The sequence below is a fragment of the Anabrus simplex genome, chromosome 7, assembly GCF_040414725.1.
Source record: "Anabrus simplex isolate iqAnaSimp1 chromosome 7, ASM4041472v1, whole genome shotgun sequence".
Classification (NCBI taxonomy): domain Eukaryota; kingdom Metazoa; phylum Arthropoda; class Insecta; order Orthoptera; family Tettigoniidae; genus Anabrus; species Anabrus simplex.
The window spans coordinates 213,803,275-213,825,129 of NC_090271.1; the positions used below are offsets into that span (position 1 = coordinate 213,803,275).

General features: G+C 36.6%; 1 protein-coding gene across 7 annotated transcripts in view; it reads left to right on the forward strand.

The window, feature by feature from the left end:
• The window catches only part of LOC136877476 (calpain-B), a 653,760-nt gene that overhangs the window by 567,844 nt on the left and 64,061 nt on the right, over positions 1-21,855 (forward strand). For 5 of the 7 annotated variants that reach the window (XM_067151546.2, XM_067151550.2, XM_067151553.2 and 2 more), the window contains 3 exons: positions 2,669-2,711; positions 10,434-10,475; positions 18,134-18,269. In XM_067151546.2, the coding sequence (XP_067007647.2) occupies positions 2,669-2,711; positions 10,434-10,475; positions 18,134-18,269 (221 nt within the window). The remainder of the gene's footprint in view (positions 1-2,668; positions 2,712-10,433; positions 10,476-18,133; positions 18,270-21,855) is intronic. The other 2 variants (XM_067151547.2, XM_067151552.2) reach the window with 1 other exon arrangement.

Genomic DNA, 21,855 nt, shown 5'->3' on the forward strand with positions numbered 1-21,855 from the left:
TGTCCTTCAAGTAATCAATTTGTTACAGTTTGCTGTGTCACTCTGGTGCCAATTGAAGCTGTAATGGCTGCTGCAGATGTAGTATGATCCACCACAGTCATGTGGCAAATACAGCTGTCTTTCCTCTCCACAGTGGCCTGTGTGCGGCAGGACCCTGGTCTTCTTGAGACAGTGCCTCTTCCCATGGCCATTGTTGCCAACACCAATGTACTGTGGATATATCCCTGCAAAGTCTTTCTGCAATATTGCAGAAAGAATCCACCTTCTCGTAACCCTATTACGTGGCTTCATTCGAACTCAATAAGCTGCTTATTCTGCCTTCATCTCCTTAAAAACATGTTTACCGAGCTCGATAGCTGCAGTCGCTTAAGTGCAGTCAGTATCCAGTATTCGGGAGATAGTAGGTTCAAAACCCACTGTCGGCAGCCCTGAAAATGTTTTTCCGTGGTTTCCCATTTTCACACCAGGCTACCTTAAGGCCACGGCTGCTTCCTTCCCACTCCTAGCCCGTCCCTGTCCCATCGTCGCCATAAGACCTATCTGTGTCGGTGCGACGTAAAGCCACTAGCAAAAAAAAAAAAAAACAAAAAAAAAAAACATGTTTGACTCACACCTGCCTCACAGTGTCAACACTGGACGTTGACTAACACTCATAAAGTGTACAGCGCACATTTAAAGCAAACTTGTTTGTAAGGTCATAGTGGTTCTACTAGCACCACTCTTTGTCGTCAAGTAGTGCAAATTTGAATAGGCATGATCTTTCAGATGTGCAAACGCTTCCTGAATTTTGTTTATCTAGCACAACCTCTTGGTGTTGGGATTTCATTTTCTACCAGTGTATATCCCAAGACTATTCACTCACGTATCCCATGCCTTTCATCTGTGTCAGACTTATTTAAGCTAGTTACCTAAAGTGGTCTTCTTAATACCTTCAATGAAGAAAGTGTTTTTGAAGGCTCCTAGCAGGATTCAGATTTTGAAAGGCATGTATCCTGATGTATCACTGCCACTAAAAACTGATCATAACGTGATGAGGACCGTGGGTTGGAGGCAGTAGCATATTGTGCATTTAACTGAAGCCATCGAGAATGTGTTAAGTGTTTTAGACTGTGACAGTGATGCTCCAATTGAATCTGCTAAGTCAGTTGTTGGTGACAAAACAGTGGAAAATAACAGCTTGCATCCAAACAAACTTCTCTTAAATTACAGCAGCATTAAATGCTCCCCAAAAGCAAGAATCCATTCTGCCCAAAAACCTTGCCATTGTAAGGGTAATGATTGAGCGTCTTAACTGCTGCAGTGGGAAGATTGGAGAAGTTGCAAAAGTGAAGTTAAACACAGTGCTAGCCAGGAATCCAGGATATAGAAATGTTCAAAATCAGTGCAATTTTAAGCGGTGAATCAAATACGGAACTAGATTTGGATATGTACCCTGAAGGTGTTGCAAGGTTTAAAATGGTCCCTGTAACTTCTTGTGGTGTTGAGCAGAGTTTTAGGGAGTACAAAGCAATTCTAAGAGACAATAGACACAGTTTCACTTTTGAATACTGAATTTAAAACTGTGTTTTATAACTTACTGCTTCACAAATAGGTAATATTCATTAAAAGATTAAGATGTTCCATCGCCCCATAACAGCAAAGTTGTTGCAACAGCTCAAAATAAAATCCCAGTTAGGTATATATGTAAGAAGGTTAAACTTTTGTTTTGTGAATTTCCTTTAAACGGTTGTGTGCCATGTATGTAGTCCATATTTCACTCCATTTTTTTGAGAATGTTTAGCCCATATTTTACTCCATATTTTGAGAATTTTTAACCCATTGTATGTAGATATTGAGCCATTTTATTACGCATAAATCCTAGCTCTGGTCATAACTGTCATTACTCAATGATATCGCATATTCGAGAAGTTCCTCTTCTACTTAGAAACTCCCATGTTTTCGGGTTGCAAAACACTTTACAACACTTATTGGTTGCTGGAAGTGTGTTTTTCTGTTTCTACTAGTACTGTGTGCACTTGGACACTGGAAACTTAACAGATTTCTGCCCTATTCTTGAGAATCTTGGCGTGATTGATTACTGTACCATGAATTTATATGATTCAGTATTATTTGCATACTTTCTCATTGTGGATTTAATAACAAATGGTTACAAGAGCATAGAACGCATATGAAGCACTCGCACAGAATGTGTGTTCATCATAGTCTGCAAAGAGCATTACTGCGTCAGGTCAGCACTGAACTGGTAGAGCACTGCAATTTGAAAATGCCAAGTTTCAAAATAGAAAGGCTGGTCACCTACATTTCACAATCCTCACGGAACTGCACAGTAAATGCTTGAGAAAATGAGTGCATCTAATATGCAATAAAAAAGTTTTCCCTCCTTTGAACTAACAGAAATCAAGGTGCATTTAAATTATGTGATGACAAGAACTACATGAATAACTACAGTATTATGGAAAACCATAGTGTTTTTGCAAGTTTGACGCTGATTCTTCCGTTCAAGAGTCTGCGCTTTTGAGTTGGGAATTGCATATATGGCCTATATAGATATCTACAAGTCATTGCATCTATCTGATGTCATTGCTATAGAATTTATTATAAAATGGCATAAATATTATTAATGTCATGTGTAATGAATAGCCTGTAAATTGCCACTTCTTTCTTTCAGGGAGAACGATGATGAAGTAGGCATGGGAGAGATTGACACCAGGGTATGTATTATTTCATGTCTCATTTTCATTATAGTGATTGCTTGAATTTATATTTTGTTGTCGACTCTAGTCTGAGATCCTTTTTTCTGTATGTTGCTTAGAAAACAGTACATGAATTTTCTTATGGTGTTCACTGAGAACACAGAAACTTTGCTAGCTTATAACATCTGCTATAATGTGTTATATAGGGATTATTAGTAACATGTAAGAAAATGCTGATATAGATTAGCAATTTTTAGGGCTCCCCCATGAATGTTAAGGAATTAGAACAATGGTTCCACTTTTATATATCTCCATACAGATTCTTCAAAAAATAAATTCCATCATAGGAGATGGTAAGACATGTGATAACCATTTGTTTTATTACGATATCTCATTTTGTAGGATAGATTATCACAAAACTGTTTAAACTTTTCAAGATAAATAATAAATTACTTCAGTGGTATTTGAACAACAGTTATCAATAATGTTTTAGATTCATGGCTACTGCTTCTTTCATGACTTTCAAAAGTCTAAATCTTTAGTGATACAGCCAGTTCTTCTGATACATATTTGTATTAGAATCCAGAATTTAGAAATCCAGGTTAGTCTAATGAAATGGGAATCACATACAGAACACACACAAATCACTGTATTGAAATACTGTGTAACTCATGGGTACTGCATTGCATGATCTATAGCATGATATAGGTACTTTGTTTACCTAGAATAGACTTTACTTTTCAAGCATGGAACCAATAGCATTTATTGTTACATCTGCATTTCAAAATAGCTTGCATAGAGCTGTGTTGATGTACTCAAGCTTCTCATTCATTTTTATGATCTGCCTCTCTCATATTCTTTTTTGCATGGATTCTACATTCCAGAATCCGTAAAATAAATTCATAATTATATTATTCTTTCGGTTAATACATTTTAAGATCTTGGTGATGTGAAATATTTAATGGAGAAAATTAAAGAAGGATAAATCTTCTCCAAAATTTCCAACTCCTCATTTGACATTGTTCCGTTTGATTTATCATCATTTGTAATGGACGAAGTTAAATAAGGATAAAACTCCTCTGGGATTTCCAATTTCTCACGTGACATTCAATTTGGTACTGATCTATAATCATATAATCTTCCTGTTATATGTGATTCTTTCTTATTCCCCCCCTCTGTATCATCATCATCATCATCATCATCACTTTCCATCTCCGGTTTCCCAGGTGTGGTGTACAAGTGCTCGCTATTTCTTCCTGTCAAAGCATAGTTTCTGTTACTCTGTCCTACTTGAAATTCCTCTTGCTGGCGTCCAGTTTCACTGTGTCTGTCCATTGATTCCTTGGCATCCTTGTTGGCCTCTCCCCTTTCACTTCTCAAAGTAATTTCTTATTGTTCTTGTTCTGTCCATCCTCATAACATGGTCAATACCATTGCTTCATTTCTAATATTGTCTTACCTGGTCTTTTGGTCCATTGTTCTGATGAATTTAATTTCTGTTAACTGGAGTTTACTATTAGCCTTGTTATGCAGGGTACATGTTTCAATCTGTGGTTTCCCATTTTCACACCAAGCAAATGCTGGCTGGGGCTGTATCTTAAGGCTACAGCTGCTTCCTTCCCATTCCTAGGCCTTTCCTACCTCATCCTATATTTTTCAAGTCTATGAAGTAGGTATGAAACAAGGACAGTTTTAATTTCTGGAGTATTTTATCATTCTACAGTAGATTTATCACTTAAAAATAAAATTGAAAAGCTTTCCGAGTCCTATTAAGTAGACTATTTCTTCATTTATCTTTTTAAATGCTACACCCAAGGTATTTGAAGAAAGAAACAGACTGTAAGAGTTCTCTCAAGGAAAATATTTGAATCTATGCCTTTCCTGTTGACAATCATTCAACAGTTTTTGTTTTACTGATGTTTAGTCCATATTCTTTAAACTTGCCATTTCAAAGATTTAGTTTCTCCTGGACTTCTGCTCCATTTTCTCCCCTGATCAGAATGTCCTCATGCTAAAAACAAAACAAAACAAGAAAAACAAGACGAAGTAACATCTTTTTCTTTGCAAACTTTTATATCATTCTAGCCCCATGCAAAAAAGAAAAATGTCAGTGATTTCCTTAAGAATGGTGTTTGGTGAAGTAATTGTTATTGTAATTTTACTGATAGTTGAAAATGTAAAATTGAGTAACATATTTTTCAAGTGACTGTATTTCAGCTGAATTACTTTTCTCTTCTACTTTACCCATCACTGATTCACTCCTCTGAAAGCCTTTTAGAATATTCATTCTTTTTACAAATAGTGTGCTCTGCATGGTAATATTCCATATGATTTTCATATGCATTGATAGGATAATGTCTTGCCAGTTTTACTAATGTAGGCTAGTTAATTTAAGAGCTTCTTTGTCTTTATAAACTCATGTGATTTGGCAGCATGCCCTATTTAGTCTAGTTATGCATGTCTGATATAATTATTATCATTCTTCTTAAGCTCCATTTCTATGCATGCAGGTAATGGTGATAATGGTGTTCAGTTGTAGTTACATTAAACTTCTTCTATGTGAGAACAGTATGTATGTATGTATGTATGTATGTATGTATGTATGTAAGTAATTGGTCAATGAAGAAAAAAATTGCTGCTGCCTTTCGCCTTTTGAAATGAGAATGTTGATAATTGTCATTGGCATGCAGTGAGCATGTTCTTTATCTCAGCTGCTGAAAAAAAAAGTAATTGCAGCCCCAACACATTATCATATCCAAATTTGTATTGACGGCACCACCATAACGGACGCTACAGTAGATTTTAAACAATGTACTTGCAATATACCTCCCCTCATATTTTACCAGTCTTATGACCTTGTTATATTCTATTTCATAACTCAGTACCAAGAGAATATCAAACTTCGGTGCACATAAGCCAACATAAATTAGTTCTTCTTATACACTAGTACATTATTTATTAAATTTGGGAAATAGTGGGTTTGGACCCACTGCTGGCATCCAAAGATGGTTTTTTATGTTTTCACATTTTCACACTTGACAAATGCTGCGACTGTACCTTTTAAGGCCATGGCCAATTCCTTCCTATTCCTAACCCTGCTCTATCCCATCATCGCCATAAGACATGTCTGTATTGGTGCGACATAAAGCCAGTTGCAAATTGCAAAACCATCTGGAAACCTTTACTGGAGCTCATGAAGAACTCTCCTTTTTAGTACTCTATGTACTGGTCACTTTTCATCTTGCCATTGATTGGCATTAGGATCCTAAACATTCATGCGACAAACACCCCCAAAGCACGTTTTCACTGTGTATTTCATGGTCTATTGCAAATGTACTTGAATTAGTTGGCTCATTATTCATACAATGCACACATTGAACCTTCTACTCCTTATATAACTGCTTAAGCTTTCATGGCCGAAGTCTCAATGAATAAAGAAGAAATTATCTTTACGGCTTGTTAGCCATGTCAGATTGGTTTAGTAGCAGCTCTGCTCTTTCAAGTGAATTTCATCAAAGAAAAGTACTTTCTTTCAGTGTTCTGTTATCCCAATTTGATGATTATGTGCTTGCAAGAGACATTTGCTGTGCATTTCTCTTATTGGGTGTTTCTTTGGAGGTTTGCAGGCTTTCCTACAGTGGATACTCGTATTATTTACTCGCAGTGACCTGTTGCTCACTTCAAGATCCCACTCCTCAGTGGTGAGCTGGGGCTTTCATTTGCTTCTTTAGTTTTCTGTTTCCTGCCACAGTTTCTCCTACTCTTGTGTGAAATCTAGTCAGTCTATATGTGCTGCTGAATAATTCAGTTTACAGTGCCTACATTGACACAAAATTTTGTAGTTATCACTCTGTGTTTTAGAAGTTTTTTTTTGCTAGGGGCTTTACGTCGCACCGACTCAGATAGGTCTTATGGCGACGATGGGATAGGAAAGGCCTAGGAGTTGGTAGGAAGCGGCCGTGGCCTTAATTAAGGTACAGCCCCTGCATTTGCCTGGTGTGAAAATGGGAAACCACGGAAAACCATCTTCAGGGCTGCCGATAGTGGGATTCGAACCTACTATCTCCCGGATGCAAGCTCACAGCCGCGCGCCTCTACGCGCACGGCCAACTCACCCGGTTGTTTTAGAAGTGTTCTGTGATAATGCTTCAATAACACTACACTTCCTGACAGTTATATCCATTGAATACAGATATTACAAATCTCACAAAGTACAGTAAACTAAAAATTCCTTGAAAGTGCAAATAAATGCACTTTTAACCTAAAACAGTCCTCACATAGAGCAATTTCTATTCAGTCAGTGAACAAACAGTGCATAAAATGTGTGGCATCAAAGCATAAACAATGTGTAGCATTATGTTGCCATTCTGATTAATTCACATGGTAATATATATGGCAGACTTGTTATTGTATACACATGTTATGAGTTGAGAAATGAGTTTTCAACAGTGTTGCAGCACCTTCCCTTTTACTATACTTCAACATGTTCTCCTAGTTTCTGCTTTGATATTTCTTAACATCGTATCTGACAGAATTATGCATGCACTGAAATGGAGCTTTAAGGTAAATAAATCTGTTCTAAAAATAATGTTCTGCACAGCTAGTGGAATTATGTATGCATCAAACATTGCTAGCAGAATGTGTCTAGTTCTATAGAGAAATTTATATACAGTACTTCATACATGTTGTATGAACAGTTACAGCCAAGAAAATTTGTTCTATCCAAAATTTATGAAATTAAAGGATGAAAGGAAACTAGAAATATTTCATTTATAAATTTGTCATGTATGTTGAGGGAGGAATTTTTGTTTGGATCAAGTCTTCTTCCTGTTGAAATGTATTAGGCACTATACTGCAATTTTAACCTAGAGTGTCGAAAGAAATTGAGAATGAGGATACTGATAGTGAGGAAAATTTGGAAAAGTATAAAATGTATGCAAAAATTGACTCGCTTGAGACCTTTTTTAAATAGACTCTCAAATGTGGAAGGTCATATAGCAATTCTTTTTTAATTTAATGATATTTAAGATCAGGATTGGACTCCAAAGTAAAATGCAAGATTGTGGTTAATGGAAGATCCTTTTTGGGGTTGAAGTTTCCAATCTTTGCTTTCTTCATATGAAACTGTGAATCTTTCTATAATATTTTATGATAATTATGAAGATTCAGTTATTTTTCTTCAAGGCTACCTCTATCTGTAAGCTCGGCTCTAGGAATTAACCTGGTACTCATTTTTGGTTGAACCTCAGGGCCATGTTTTTTTTGGGATGTTTGTGTTCATTTAAAAAAAGTTCTTTGGCTTCTTTGCAGTTTAAAACTTTATTGAATGCTTTCGCCATGGTTTCAACATTTTCCTTGTTCCTATGTGCCATTTTTCTGTCCTCGCTTTTCACATTAATGCAGGTGAGGTCATGTTTTTGTACTTGCCTTCCAAGGATTTGGTTTTGTGTTAATTTTCTTGTATTAAGTTGATTAGATTTTTCTGATATTCTCTTTATTTGCCTGATCATTTGGGTGAATTTCTGATATTTTTGAGGTTGATGGCATTTTTTTTCTGTTTTGTAGGTTTGAAATTTTAACCATGCCTGATATCTTTCTTCATGAATATTATCACATCTAAAGTCCACCAGGCATGTCCTTTATGTGGGTTTAAAGCAGGCTAAATTTTTAACTTGTTTCAGAAATGGTATTGATTCTTCTAAATCATGTGTTAATTTTATGGTCCATGTAGTTTTCTTGAAATTTGTCATTTTTGATTAATTGGCATGGGTCATAATTCATGTTTTCTTTGTTGGATTTGGTTTCTTCTTCTTTAGAGGTGAGAGTTCAATTGTGAATTTCACTATAGTGGTCTGAACCAGCATCTCTCAAATATTTTATGATAATTATGAAGATTGTTATTTTTCTTCAAGGCTACCTCTATCTGTAAGCTCGGCTCTAGGAATTAACCTGGTACTCATTTTTGGTTGAACCTCAGGGCCATGTTCTTTATCATCTAATGGAGCTCCTCTGTTCAAATTTTCTTTTTTTTGTTTGTTTGTGATTTTTCGTGAGATGGCTTGAAAATCATAGACTCTAGTATTTTTACATTCACTGTAAACTCTGTTCCTTGTTTCATGCCATACTATAAACTCTGTTCCGAATTGGGGGTATTGTTTCATGACCCCTTGTCCAGGTTTCTGTTTATTAATTCTGTATCCTTGAGATTCAAATGGTTCTTCCATCATGTTTTTTTCTCATCTAATGGAACTCCTCTATTCAAATTTTTTGTTTATCTAATTCATCCATAAAGTTCTTGGGTTTTCCAATTTTTAGCAGAGAATTAATATTGTATGTTGCAATGTAGTTGACTTGGCTATGTTTGATCATATTCTTGCGTGCTGGTGTATGTTTGGGTGATTGCAAATACCGATTTGTCACTGCCTTCTAGGTGACTACCTTCTGAATCTGATGTAGCCATTTTCCTGAGGCCATCCAGCCGAAACATGTGGAGGCGCGAACTGTGAATAATGTGAAGATGTTAAGTTCTGAGAATTTTATTTTTGGTTCTAGAATTTAAAGCATTTGTAACAATATTAATAGACTCTTGATCTCTAAAGAAGTCTTGGACTAATATTGTGAGTCAGTCTTCAGAAAGGCAGTCTTTAAACTGATCATACTGTAACGTGGTCTAAGCCAGGGCCTCTCAAACGCCCAAAATCTCACGTGTGCAAACAGCGGCGCTGAGTTCCTGTGCACAGTGCATCGGTCCCGCTCGGCTCGGACCAATACTTCGTATCTGGACTATTCGGCTAAGCTCGGCTCAACTCAGCTTGGATTTGGAGCGCTAAGGAGCAAGTGAGGAAGAGGGAGACAGGGGAGCAAGCGAGATAGGTGTGAGAAAAGAGAGAGACAGCGCTATTGCTCCAAATCGAGGAGTGAGGGTCTGCACTCTGGTCAACCAAGCAAAGTCGTCTTTTGCACAGTGCATGCAGCAGGTGCATGCAGCCTGACAGGCCCTGGTCTAAGCTGTTCATGATGTTAATCGTTGATATGTATGTAGACAAAGAAGTCAGACTTCATGGCTGAATGGCTGTGCAATAGCATTCAGTCTAGAGGGCCCTGGGTTCAATTCCTGGTTGGGCTGGAGATTTTTAGATGCGTTTGGTTAATTCCTCTTGTTTGAGGACTGGGTGATTTTATTTATACACACCTCTTCCTTTACCCGCAACACACTACCACAGAAATATGTAATAGTTGAACATATCCCTCTAGATAATGTTGACAGCAGGAAGTGCACCTGGCCATAGAACTGGGCTTAAATCCATATTTTGTGCTAACCACAATGCACTGGGAAAAGATGATTTATGTACATCTAGTGATTTCATCCAGCCACCCGGCAGTAAATTATTACCAAAAAGTGTTTACTCTTAATTGCTCTAGTTTCCTTTTATTTTTGCTAAATTCCATAAAAGGAGTGTAAACATACATATTGTGCATCTGATTCATAAACAAAACAACTTATAAACCCATGCTGCTGGCAATAGGAGTAGTAACAAATTTAGTGCTGCATATAACAGCTATAATGTATTGCCTTTAGATTTAGATTTTAGAGCATTTACGTTTCTTATATTTTTGTTCATAATATTAGCTCACAAGTACAATTGCGTTATCTAAACACTGTGTTCTTTGGTATCTGCTGCAGCTTATATATTATGTTGCTTGCTTGTAACTAATCTTCACCTTAAAACCAACTTATAGGGTCTCTCTGGGTATCATGACCACATTGGCAGTACTATAACAGTAAGTTATACGTCATATCAGTATGTATGTTTGTGTCTGTCCACAATTTTCTTATTAAGTTTGATCAACTTAGCTTGTGTGTCTTTTTTTCAAATATTCCCATTGAGTGTGATGTATTTGAATTGACAGTGTATTGTTTGAAATATAATACATTCTGTATGTACTTCATCCAGAAATAAACTGTTCATAAAAAACAGGATAAGTGAATGATTTTCTTGTTGATAAATTTGATGATGTGTGATGTCAGATGAACAAACTCCAAGAGTAGTTTCTAATTTTATACCTGGTGGTATGACTAAGACTGAATTTGATCCAGACATGATGTAGCATGGCAGTCAATTGTTGTTTTAAATAATTTTTTTTATTACAGTTGCTTGTTAAACCACTGTATACTGTAATCAGTTTTGTGGTAGAAATCATCCAGAAAGTTATTTCCATCATGGTTCTTCATGTTAGTTGGCTCTTATTGTCTTAAAGCTATTTCCAGATATCAGTGTTTGTGTTTCTTGGATGAATTGAAGAAAATATGACAATCACATGTTAACTCTTTGTGTAAATAGTATTCTTGTTAAGGATTTTAAAATGCTTGCCTTCTACAGTTGACTGGTAATTACATAAAGAATTTTAGAATTGTTTTGGAACATTGTAAAGTTGTGGAAGGTGTCCTTTATTGGGAGGGAGGTTGCCTAATCTAACTGTAAATTTTTTGATATTCATTAGTATACAGTCGCTTATTAAATTAAACTGACTACTTTAAGTACTTCTTGTTGCTGAAGACTGCTCAAACATAAATCTGTTGATAGCAAGAGCTTAAGGTTTTTGAAATTTAGTTTTCGTCTTCTCATCACAATTTTCTTGCCACTACCTTCATAAGTAGTCTTTCTGTTGCAAAATTTTACTTCTTTGTTTCTTACACTTAATTTATCTGCAAACACATTAACACTGAATGTAGTTTATTCTGCACACTTGGTAACCTCAACTTTATTTTTGTGGATTGTCAAACTACGTTTAATTGCCATGGCACTCTAGACCGAAACAACTGATAAGTGAGTGAATAGAAAAATAAAGTTATGGTATATGTTGAATTAATCACACAACTGGACTTGGGACTCATCAGTGAGGTAACATTTTATTACTTTCTTTATTCACTCGTTTCTGGCTAATGGTACTGGAGGGGTAGACAGCTGAGTTAGAAGGTACACTGTAGTGGGTCCCTCGTTGTCTTCTAGACATGCAGTACTTTTCTGTACAATCCACAAAACTAATTTTTCCATTTTTTTTTAACACACAGTTCACTGTATTAGATTTTGAAATCCCAGTTCTCTCTGCAGTCAACAGATAAAGCAAGCTTTATGACTCTTAAACTGCTGGTTGATTTTAAATTATAATTATTTCATTTGGGTCATAATTATTTGTCCATATAAGGAGTGTCCATGAGGAAGGGTTTCACTATACAGATCTAAGGATGACTGTCAAAAAATATATTCAAGATTACTTGTGAATATGACTTACAATTTTCATCCCCAAAGAAAGATCTTAGTAAGTAGAGTATATTAACATTGAGAATAAATTTGGGATATATATTGATCAGATTCACTGCTGAAGCAATCTTTGAAATTCAGTTCTTCTATTTCTGTCAGAAAAGAGTATAATCATGGTAAACACAGCAGCCAAATGACTTTTCTCACTATCTCAACATCTGACACTTGCACCCTTGGCACAGTAGACTCCTATAACCTGCTGTGAAAGTGTTATCAGGTTCGACATTTGTCGACAGAGACATTCAGTTCCATCAGACACCTGTGTAACTGGTCAAGGAGCCATCCCCGTTTTTCTAATTCTTCTCAGAATTTCTCAATCAGGTCAGATCTGTTTTTTTTGCGAGTCATTCATGGTGATCAAACTGCCCTCCTGTTGTAGTTGCTGTTGAACATATTGACTCATTGTGGCATTGCATTGATGTCTTGGTGAAATCCATTACCATCCAGAATCATTCCTGTATTAAGGCCTTGACGGTCCCATCCTCTTGTAAACAGAACAAATCGGCTCTTATCGCTTCATGCAAGAGTTTTTCCACATTTCTAGGTTCCAACAAAGGTACTGTTTGTTCCAAGCATTCCTTGGTTGACTATGGTTTTGTGGGGGAGGTGATACTCCCATGTGGTGCGTCCCAGGTGGTGGATAGGGGGTTCCTAACCGGCTTGCCGACGGACTTGAGGGAAATAAAATATCTCTCGCGGACCAAACACACTACCCCTGCGGGTGGGGGATGCACATGTAGAATACACCCGTGGTATCCCTTGCCTGTTGTAAGGGGCAACTAAAAGGGGCAACCAAGGGATGATCAATTTAGAACCATGAGACTACTGGTAATTAGTACCATCACGCAGGGAACACCATGGGTCACAGTTACTTGCGCATAGTACCACTATGTTAGGTATGCACTAGGTTTGTGATTAGTAGAGACAGTGTGTGAATCAGGATGAGGATCTTACATTGCCTGTAATTCGTACCCCTACATGAGCAACACCATGAGATGAGCGACACCATGCTTCTGCCTTGCCTATGCTTAGTTTCCACTATGTGAGGAATACCATGGGATAGTTCGGGTCCCTATGGTTAGTCCACTTATGTGGGGAATGCCACAGGTTTGCATTGCCTTTATAGGTTTGCGTTGCCTGTAAATAGCACCGTAATGTGCAAAACACCATAGGTCTGTGTTACATGTGCGCATTACACTACCTGTGAATAGTACCATAATGTATGGAATACCGTGAGTCTATGCTACTTTTGATTAGTATCGCCAAATTACAAATAGCGTGGTTCTACTTTCCTAGCGATAAGTACCATTATGAGGGCCCAATGACCTGGATTTTGGACCCGTTTCGACTAAAAGTATAATTGATTCAGCATCGTGCTGTAGAAGCAGTCCCTTGGCCAGTAATACTATTGTTCTGTGCCAGCTTCTGTGCACTTGAGGCACTGTGGGTCGGTTTCACTGATATTTTTAGATTCATATCCATCCATCCTTTCATTCTTCATCCTCCCGCTTCGAATTCTGGTCAGTGGAGGATTTTGGACTTTTAATTTGTCGTAACATTTCGTCTCATTTCGTATCATTAGGGCCAATGACCTCAATGTTAGGCCTCTCTAAACAACAAGCATCATCATCATCATCACTATGGTTTCATGTTGGGTGGCGACTTTCAAGCTCCGTTCACTTCAGTTCACATTGCACTATATGTTAGGAGAGAGCTGTTGCTGCTTGTTGAACTTCTTCATTATTTGTAAATATTGTCACGTATGCTTTCACAGCTTGTCTGTAGCAGTCTCTTTAAATGATGATGAACATGTTCTGTGAGGATTTACAATTGGTGTCCTGGTATGTTTTCTTTCCATTACTTAGGAACTGTAAATATTTCTGGCTCGTGAGCTATGGCTGCTAATGTTTGTCTACTTTGTTTTGTACCTACGATTTGGCCTTGCTTGAATGCAACAGTTGCATTTATGGATACCATCCAGCCAAGACTGCGGATGATCTTTCACTAAACAGCACACAGTGTAGGCACATGGTGGGGTCAAAGCCACTGGTGTTACCTAGTGGGAAGGTGGCCGTATGATTTAGCATCTGTAACTTATGTGGCAGTATGTCAAAAGGCAGACAAGTCATTTGGCCATTGTGTTAATGACTTAGTGTCACATGAATAAAAGTTGCTTTCCTGTTTGTCATCTTTCTTCTGGTGTTGTCTCCTCACCATTATGGAATACTTTTTATTTTGCTTGCTCCAAAATATGTAAATTTTGTACAGTGTGTTTTTTTTTTTTCTTATGACTCTTTTACTTCACATTCTTACTAACAATAATAACTTTTCATTAATCATTTTAAAGTTCTCTAACATTGCATGTGCCTTAACCTCTGCACGACTCGAGAATATCATGTAAAATGCCATACCAGTGTGCATGTATCATGTTTTATTGTGCTGAAATGAGCTGTTTCAGTACCTCATCCAAGACAAGAGTAAATTACTGTTGTAAGAACATTGTAAGGAAAAGTGAAGGAAAGATTTACAGAGATAAAAACAGGCAGAGGAGTAGTATCTCCCAGAAAAGCAGTACATCTGTTAACAAGCTGATAGTTGGTGATATGGTTTCCAATTTTCACACCAGGCAAATGCTGGGGTTGTACTTTCATTAAGGCCATGGATGTTACCTTCCTAAATCCTAGCCCTTTTCTGTCCTTGTCATTGACAATCTTTGATGTGTTAGTGCAACTTTAAACCACTAGCAAAAACAAGATAGTTAGCGATGGTGATTCGTACCTTTTGTTAATATGTAATTAGAAGCAGCAACCTTCGTGCACTCTGGTGTCCAGTCTGAATAAACAGGACTTGCAGAGAACCTGGCCAAAAGCCCAACTGAATAGGAATTGGCCAGCGGGTGTCCCTGAAACGCCTGCTTTAACACATAAAAGCTGAATTTTTTTGATGACATATTAGTTACAAAGAAAATGCACATGGCCCATTATTTTGGTTTTAAGCAGATAAAATGTACACAACATCAGTAAATACCTACATATTAATGGGTGTAATTTAGAAAAAAGTTAATTATTGAAAAATTAAATTGGTCTTTTATGTAACTGAATATCAGAGGTAATCCGTACCAAATTTCAGCTCAATTGGCCCAGAGTTTAGGTGTGATTGAGCTAGAAAAGAAGATATACCATCCTATTTAAAACTGTTGCTATATGCGATTTCTAAAATAATTTTGCAAGTATTATACTTGAAACAAAACATATTAGAATATACTCATAAATTAGTTTCACCCTCTTGTTACTAAATCATTAAAAAATGAGTAACCATCTTCACCTTGGTCTCCCTCTACTTCACTTACCCTCTTAAGCCCAGTCCATAATTCTCATAGGCAACCCATCTTCTTCCATTTGCCTCTCATACCCATCGAGTTTGTTCATAACAAACTGTATTTCCTCATTTTGAGTACCTTCCTGCCATTCTTCCCACCAGTTTGTACCAGCAGTCATTCTCGCTACTTACATGTCTGTTACTTCTAACTTGTGAATAAGTCTACGCAGCTTTCACCTTCATTCAGCAAAATCTGTCTGAAAACAAACCAGTATAAAGTTTTATCTGATAGTCTGACAGACTGCTTAGAAATTCATACGGAACAAACAATTCCAATGGCTCTGAAATGGATAGAAATGGAAAAGTTTCATGTTAAAAGAAGCCAGTTTTCATAAAAATAGACTTCATTTTATTTCTTTAGAGAAAGCCTACATCTACAGAATAAAAAGATACTGGTATTTCAATCAAGAGAAAACCATTGGAAGAGAAATAAATATTGCTTGATCTCATTTTCATTAATCATTCCCATAATGTGCAGTGTTCCAATTTCTAATGTAGGAGTATGCTATAGTCGCAGCCACTAAATTAGGCGGGTCGGAGAAATTACTCTGTTGCCAAGGTTATGTAGCAACTGGTGAATAAATGCTTAATTGAACACACCATTTCAGAGTGTGAGGCAGTTTGTTCTTTCCCAAGCTCCTGATGTTACCTCCTATAATGTTGCAAAATAAATTATACTAAAAGCTTCAAGAAAGACTTCTGATTTCAGTGGTATAACTATTTTCCACATAAACTAATTCAAATATTTATTAAGAATAATAACCTGAATAAGTAAATTTAAATTCGTAAAATCATGTATTGAAATTTTTAGTAAGCGGCCTAATTTTTGTTTCTCCAGCCAATAAAATGTTGCCTGTGGGGGAGAAATGTAGAAAGTCTTCTTATATTTTGTATCTGAAACATATTTCCATGGGTCTTTTGGTTTTCCTGGAAAATGACTGGGAAGCGGCCATATAAATGTCTCTAGCCGTGGTCATTCGGGTTGCACGCGCCAGCGCAGAGCACAAGACATGATGATGAGTACTTTCGGATTATGCATTAATCCATATCATTTTTCAAACATATTTTTATTTGTTTATGGTTTACATATAACTTTAAATGCTTGAATACTTTATATTGGATGCATAAGATAGACAAGAGAACTACTTTAAAGAATACACGTCCCTGAAGCGGACTGACTTCGACTAGACAGCACTGCACGATCAGTGTTGCCAGTCCGTGCTCAGAGACAAGAGACTCTCGACCCATCTGTTGCTTCGCCGTTCCCACATGACAACAGCACAGTTTTTCTCGCTTGCCTAATTCAGTGGCTGCAGGTTTAGTCTTGTGTGTGTCCCACAGAAAGCTAGTTTCAGGATATCTTTCCAAAGATGCTCCAGGCTATGAAAAGTGAAGGAAGATAGTTACAAATGAGGTGCACAGTTCCAAAATCTGCCTTATCCATTTTAACAAATTTTTCAGGAGACAAGAAAAATGTTTCTTGCTCATAAAAGTATTTATTCATGTTTATTATATCAACGTAGTTACATGTATTGATATAATTGAAGAGCTGCATACAGTTTGCGACATATAAGGAAGATATTTACAAATTAAGATTGAATAAGGCTTGTTTTGGAACTCAGCATTGGATGAAGAGGGTTTCGAAACTGTCATCGTGATAAGGGCGGGATTTGCAAACGCAGCTAAAACTTTACAATAATAATTTTCGTCATTAATTGATATTATAATCAACATTCTTGTACTATTTATGCTTTATGAAATCATAAAAATATTGTAAGTCCATTATATGAAAATATAGAAGGATATGAATGTCTGTGATTAAACTCAATATCACCGGGTGAGTTGCCCGCGCGGTTTGGGATGCGCTGTTGTGAGCTTGTATCTGGGGGATAGTGGGTTTGAGCTCCACTGTTGGCAGCCCTGAAGATGGTTTTCCGTAGTTTCCCATTTTCACACCGGACATGGGTGTGACGTAAAGCAAGTTAAAAAAAACCCTCAGTATCAATCATAGTATGATAAACTGGCGTGAGGTTAGGGGCGCGCGGCTGTGAGCTTGCATCTGGGAGATAGTGGGTTCGAATCCCACTGTCAGCAGCCCTGAAGATGGTTACCCGTGGTTTCCCATTTTCACACCAGGCAAATGCTGGGGCTGTACCTTAATTAAGGCCACGGCCGCTTCCTTCCAGCTCCTAGGCCTTTCCTATCCCATAGTTGCTATAAGACCTATCTGTGTCGGTGCGGCATAAAGCCACTAGCAAAAAAAAATAATAATTAAAAAAAATGGCTCGAAATTATCGGGAATAGTTTTGCCAACAGTTTCAAAGAACACACCATGAACCTGGAACTTCAATAACATCGTACTAATGCTTACTTCATAGAGTATTATTTGAGATACATTCCAGTTACGGTGCCCCATCTTTGGATAAGGCGGATTTTGGAAGAAACACCTTAGGATAAGGCTAAATCATATGAGTTGTAGAGATAGGCTAAGAACTCAATTTTCATAAAAAATGGATAAGGCAGATTTTGGAACCGTGTGCCTCAAATATATCCTGATGCATATCGTGCTTTCTGAAATGTAAACGGTTGTTTCCTTTATGTTATGGTGCATACTTTAAAAACACACACATTACTTATTTGATAAGAGATGAATCTTTTATCACTTTGGATCAGTAACCTGAATACGGTATTACAGTGTGTGCAGTATTTGTTGTGATCCTGTGTGTGTGTCGTTTACAGGTTCCAGTTGAACCTGAACCTGAGGAACAGAAGGGAGAAGACAAAGCAAAAGAATTCTTCCTTAAGATTGCTGGAGAAGACATGGAAGTTGATTGGATGGAGCTCAAGGAAATATTGGATTATGCTCTGAGAAATGGTATATTTTTACTAAATACAATGTTAATGAAAATCTTTTGTACAGAAATTAGTGTACCTCTTAAATGTAGTATGTTCAGATTAGTAGCGTAATCATTGTTTGTTCATTTATCATTAACTTCATTGCTCCTCAGTTAATATTTTTCAACTACAGTAGACTCTCAATTAGATTAGATTATCAATGAAAGCCATGATTTATTTTGTTCTGCCTTTATAAATTTATTGCATTTATTTGTAGGTCCTTCTAAAATTTCAGTTGCCATGCTTTTTGCTTTCTGATAGAAAGTATGGTTGATGGAACACCATATTTATTTACATAAAAGCTGCATTTATACTTATCTAATCTGATGTAAAGTGTGTTTGCCAGAGCAACATAGAATAACTACCGGTACCATAATATTAAATTTAATTGAAAAATACAGTCATTACTAGAATTCTTAGGTCTGTGAATAAAAATGATAATTGCTATGCATTCCTTACAAATAATTTCTGAAAGTAGACAAGTTACCTTATGATCATTCACTTGAAATTTATCTGAAAAGTATGAAATAGTTGGTTTGTACATCATATGTTCTCTGTCAGCATTTTGTGGTTGCACATCTGACATCTAATAGTAAACTGTTGGATCAGCTGCATTCCAAAATAGTTATATTAATAATAATTTAATGTGACTATGACTAGTCTGATGCTGTCATCCATAGTTAATCCCTGTGATAAAGCTGGATGGTGTCTGGCATGTGTTGCAGGGAACTTCTGGCTCCTTGCCTGAATGGTCTGTCTAGTGGCCCTCGATTCAGAGAGCCTTGGGTTTTATTCCTGCCTGGGTTGGGAATTTAAAACTTAAATAGTTAATTCTCTTGGCTCGGGGACTGGGTATTTGTGCTATCCCCAACATCCCTGCAACTCATACAGCTTACACAACTCCATTCCCCACCATAATAACATGCAATTTCCTATATACGGCAAATGCTGCCCACCCTCATTGAAGGTCTGCCTTACAAGGGCTGCACCAGGCTAGAATTAGCCACAAAAAATTGTTAAATTAAAATATTGAGGAGCTATACGTTACTGTCGTGTATGAGTTTCAAGAAGGTTAGAGACAGCACAAACACAAAGTCCCCATGGCAAGGAAATCAACCATTCACAATGAAAATTCCATGACCTGGCTGGGAATTGAACCCAGCACACAAGGCCAGTGAACTGGACAGTCTGTATTGAAAGATTTATTAATTTATTCATACTGTCAGTTTGAGATTCAACATTTACAGATTGTATAATTTTGGGAAGCATTTGTCTTGTTCCAAAATAGGTTTTGGTGGGCTGCCTCTTGGGAGAATCTATGCGAATCTGTTCTACTTCTTGATTGAGAAAATAGGAGATTAAGTTTCACGTTTTTCAGCTTGGTTCTATTTAGAATTTTTCTTTGTTATTTTCATGTTTCTGCTCTGTAACATCAGGGCTCTTGCATTTAACAAGTCATATAATTATTTGATGCTTCTGGAAGGGAGATGATGTTTACCACGTAGTGCCTAAATTAACCAATCCGATCTTGTTCATAGGATGGTTTGAAAGTTGCGTGCATATTCTGCTCAAACTTTTTGTGATATGGCATTCATAATAGAGTATGACCTAGACCTTCCAAGAGGAGTTTATGGTTAAATACAGTATATGGCAAAATGAACAGTATTGAAATTACTAACATTCTTTGAACATCAAGATATGTTATTATAACATGCAAGAGAGTGATGGCAACACACATCAAACTGTGCTGGTACAGCTTGTCGTATTGACCATATACATTAGTTTTCAAAAGATCTTTAGCTTTCTAATTGATAAATGCATCAGTTTAAAAACCCATGAATGGCAATTTTGTTTTTCTATATCTGTACTTTTTAACATTTCCCTGTGAGAGACTGGGACTCTAGATTTGTTTGATGGAAATAGTTGTCATAATAGATGAAAAGAAGCTCCAAATTTGTGCTTATATTTAGCATATTCAGTTTCAAGACAAAATGTTAGGTATGCAGCAGTTGTGTACATAAATATGATTATAACATCCCTTTGTATTATGGAAGAAAGAAATGTGTAACAATAATTTTTGATCATTAATACTCAAAATATATTATTGCTGTTTAGATAAATGTAATTTAGGATTCAGATTTTATTTCAGGAACTTATGTAAGTCTTCTTTTTATATTTCTGAAAGAGTAATGAAAGATGTCTTCCAATGTTACTTGTTGTTCACTTTACTTACGCATATTCCCTTTCAGATTATTTATTTATAATAGTTGAGAGTCTACTCACACATTATATTAGCCTATGGTGAGGATTATACTGTTCCATGCAGATTACTGCTAAGTCATATCTTTAATCATTTGCTGTTACAGTGTTATGCAAAATAGTCATGCAACTGTAATTGGTTGTCGGTAGTTCGGCTTATGTTTGGAGTTAGTTAAATGCTTGTTTCTATTGAATTGAACACTCCATCATCCACATTTCCTCATAACTTGCATGTGTATAAAATGAATGTAGTTTTACCATATTACCAGAAGTACCTCTTGGAGCACTAATCCAGCACTGATCACCTCGAGGTTTGTGGCACATTTTAGTTCCTATGGGCTGCAGTTGCTTATGGTATGCAGATTTTAGTTTACCTTCACGATATATTTGGCTTAGTGGCGCCGAATTGTTTTGTACTTTCATAACGTTAGAAAGTAGAGCAGCTCTAATGACATGTTACTGAAATACACAAGAATTTGGAAGTTGATACTCATTAACATGGCAAATAAAAGCAGCGTTTGATGAAACTGAACGATTTTTCACTTTGTTCTATTATTTTATTGAACAGATGTAAAAAACTGTCAACTATTAAGATGATCTAGAGAGAATTATTGAACCTGAATGGTTTTGATAGTGTATTTTTAATTGTAATATTATAAATATATGAGGCGTCTAGTATCAAAACCGGCCAAGTCACTCAAGGCATATTTTTCAATATGGACGAAAAACCTGTAGAGACAAAGCAATGATGGTCAGCAAAGATTTTTTTTCACAGTTATATCCTTAATGGTTTAATATTTAAGTTCCGCTGTTTTGAGAAATCTAACTCATAATTAACCTATCTTTTTTGTTAATTTAAATTTTGACTTGGCCGTTTTTGTTGCAATTTTGTACAATTTCTCAAGGTATGAACGTAAATCTTTCAGTTCACCACTCGGAACAATATCCACGTTACAGCACACAATAATGACAAAATACGAGCACACCGGAAATAGGATTGCTTTGGAGCCAATGACGGTAAGAAGCCCGCCAATACGTAAATCAGTGTTGCAAACGAACAAAAACAAAATATTATGACTTCAAAGAATATACATTACAAGGAACGATTTTGCCTACTGATATTATCCCATTGTTGCTTAATGTAACAACATAAGATTCCAAACAATAATGCTGCATCATAAAGATTGTCGCTCGTTCCTTGACTTGGCCGGTTTTGAATTCACTGGCTGCATGACTTGGCCAATTCATTGCTCTATTACATGAAGACATGGACGATTTTGAAGCATATTCTTGTTTCACCTGATAGT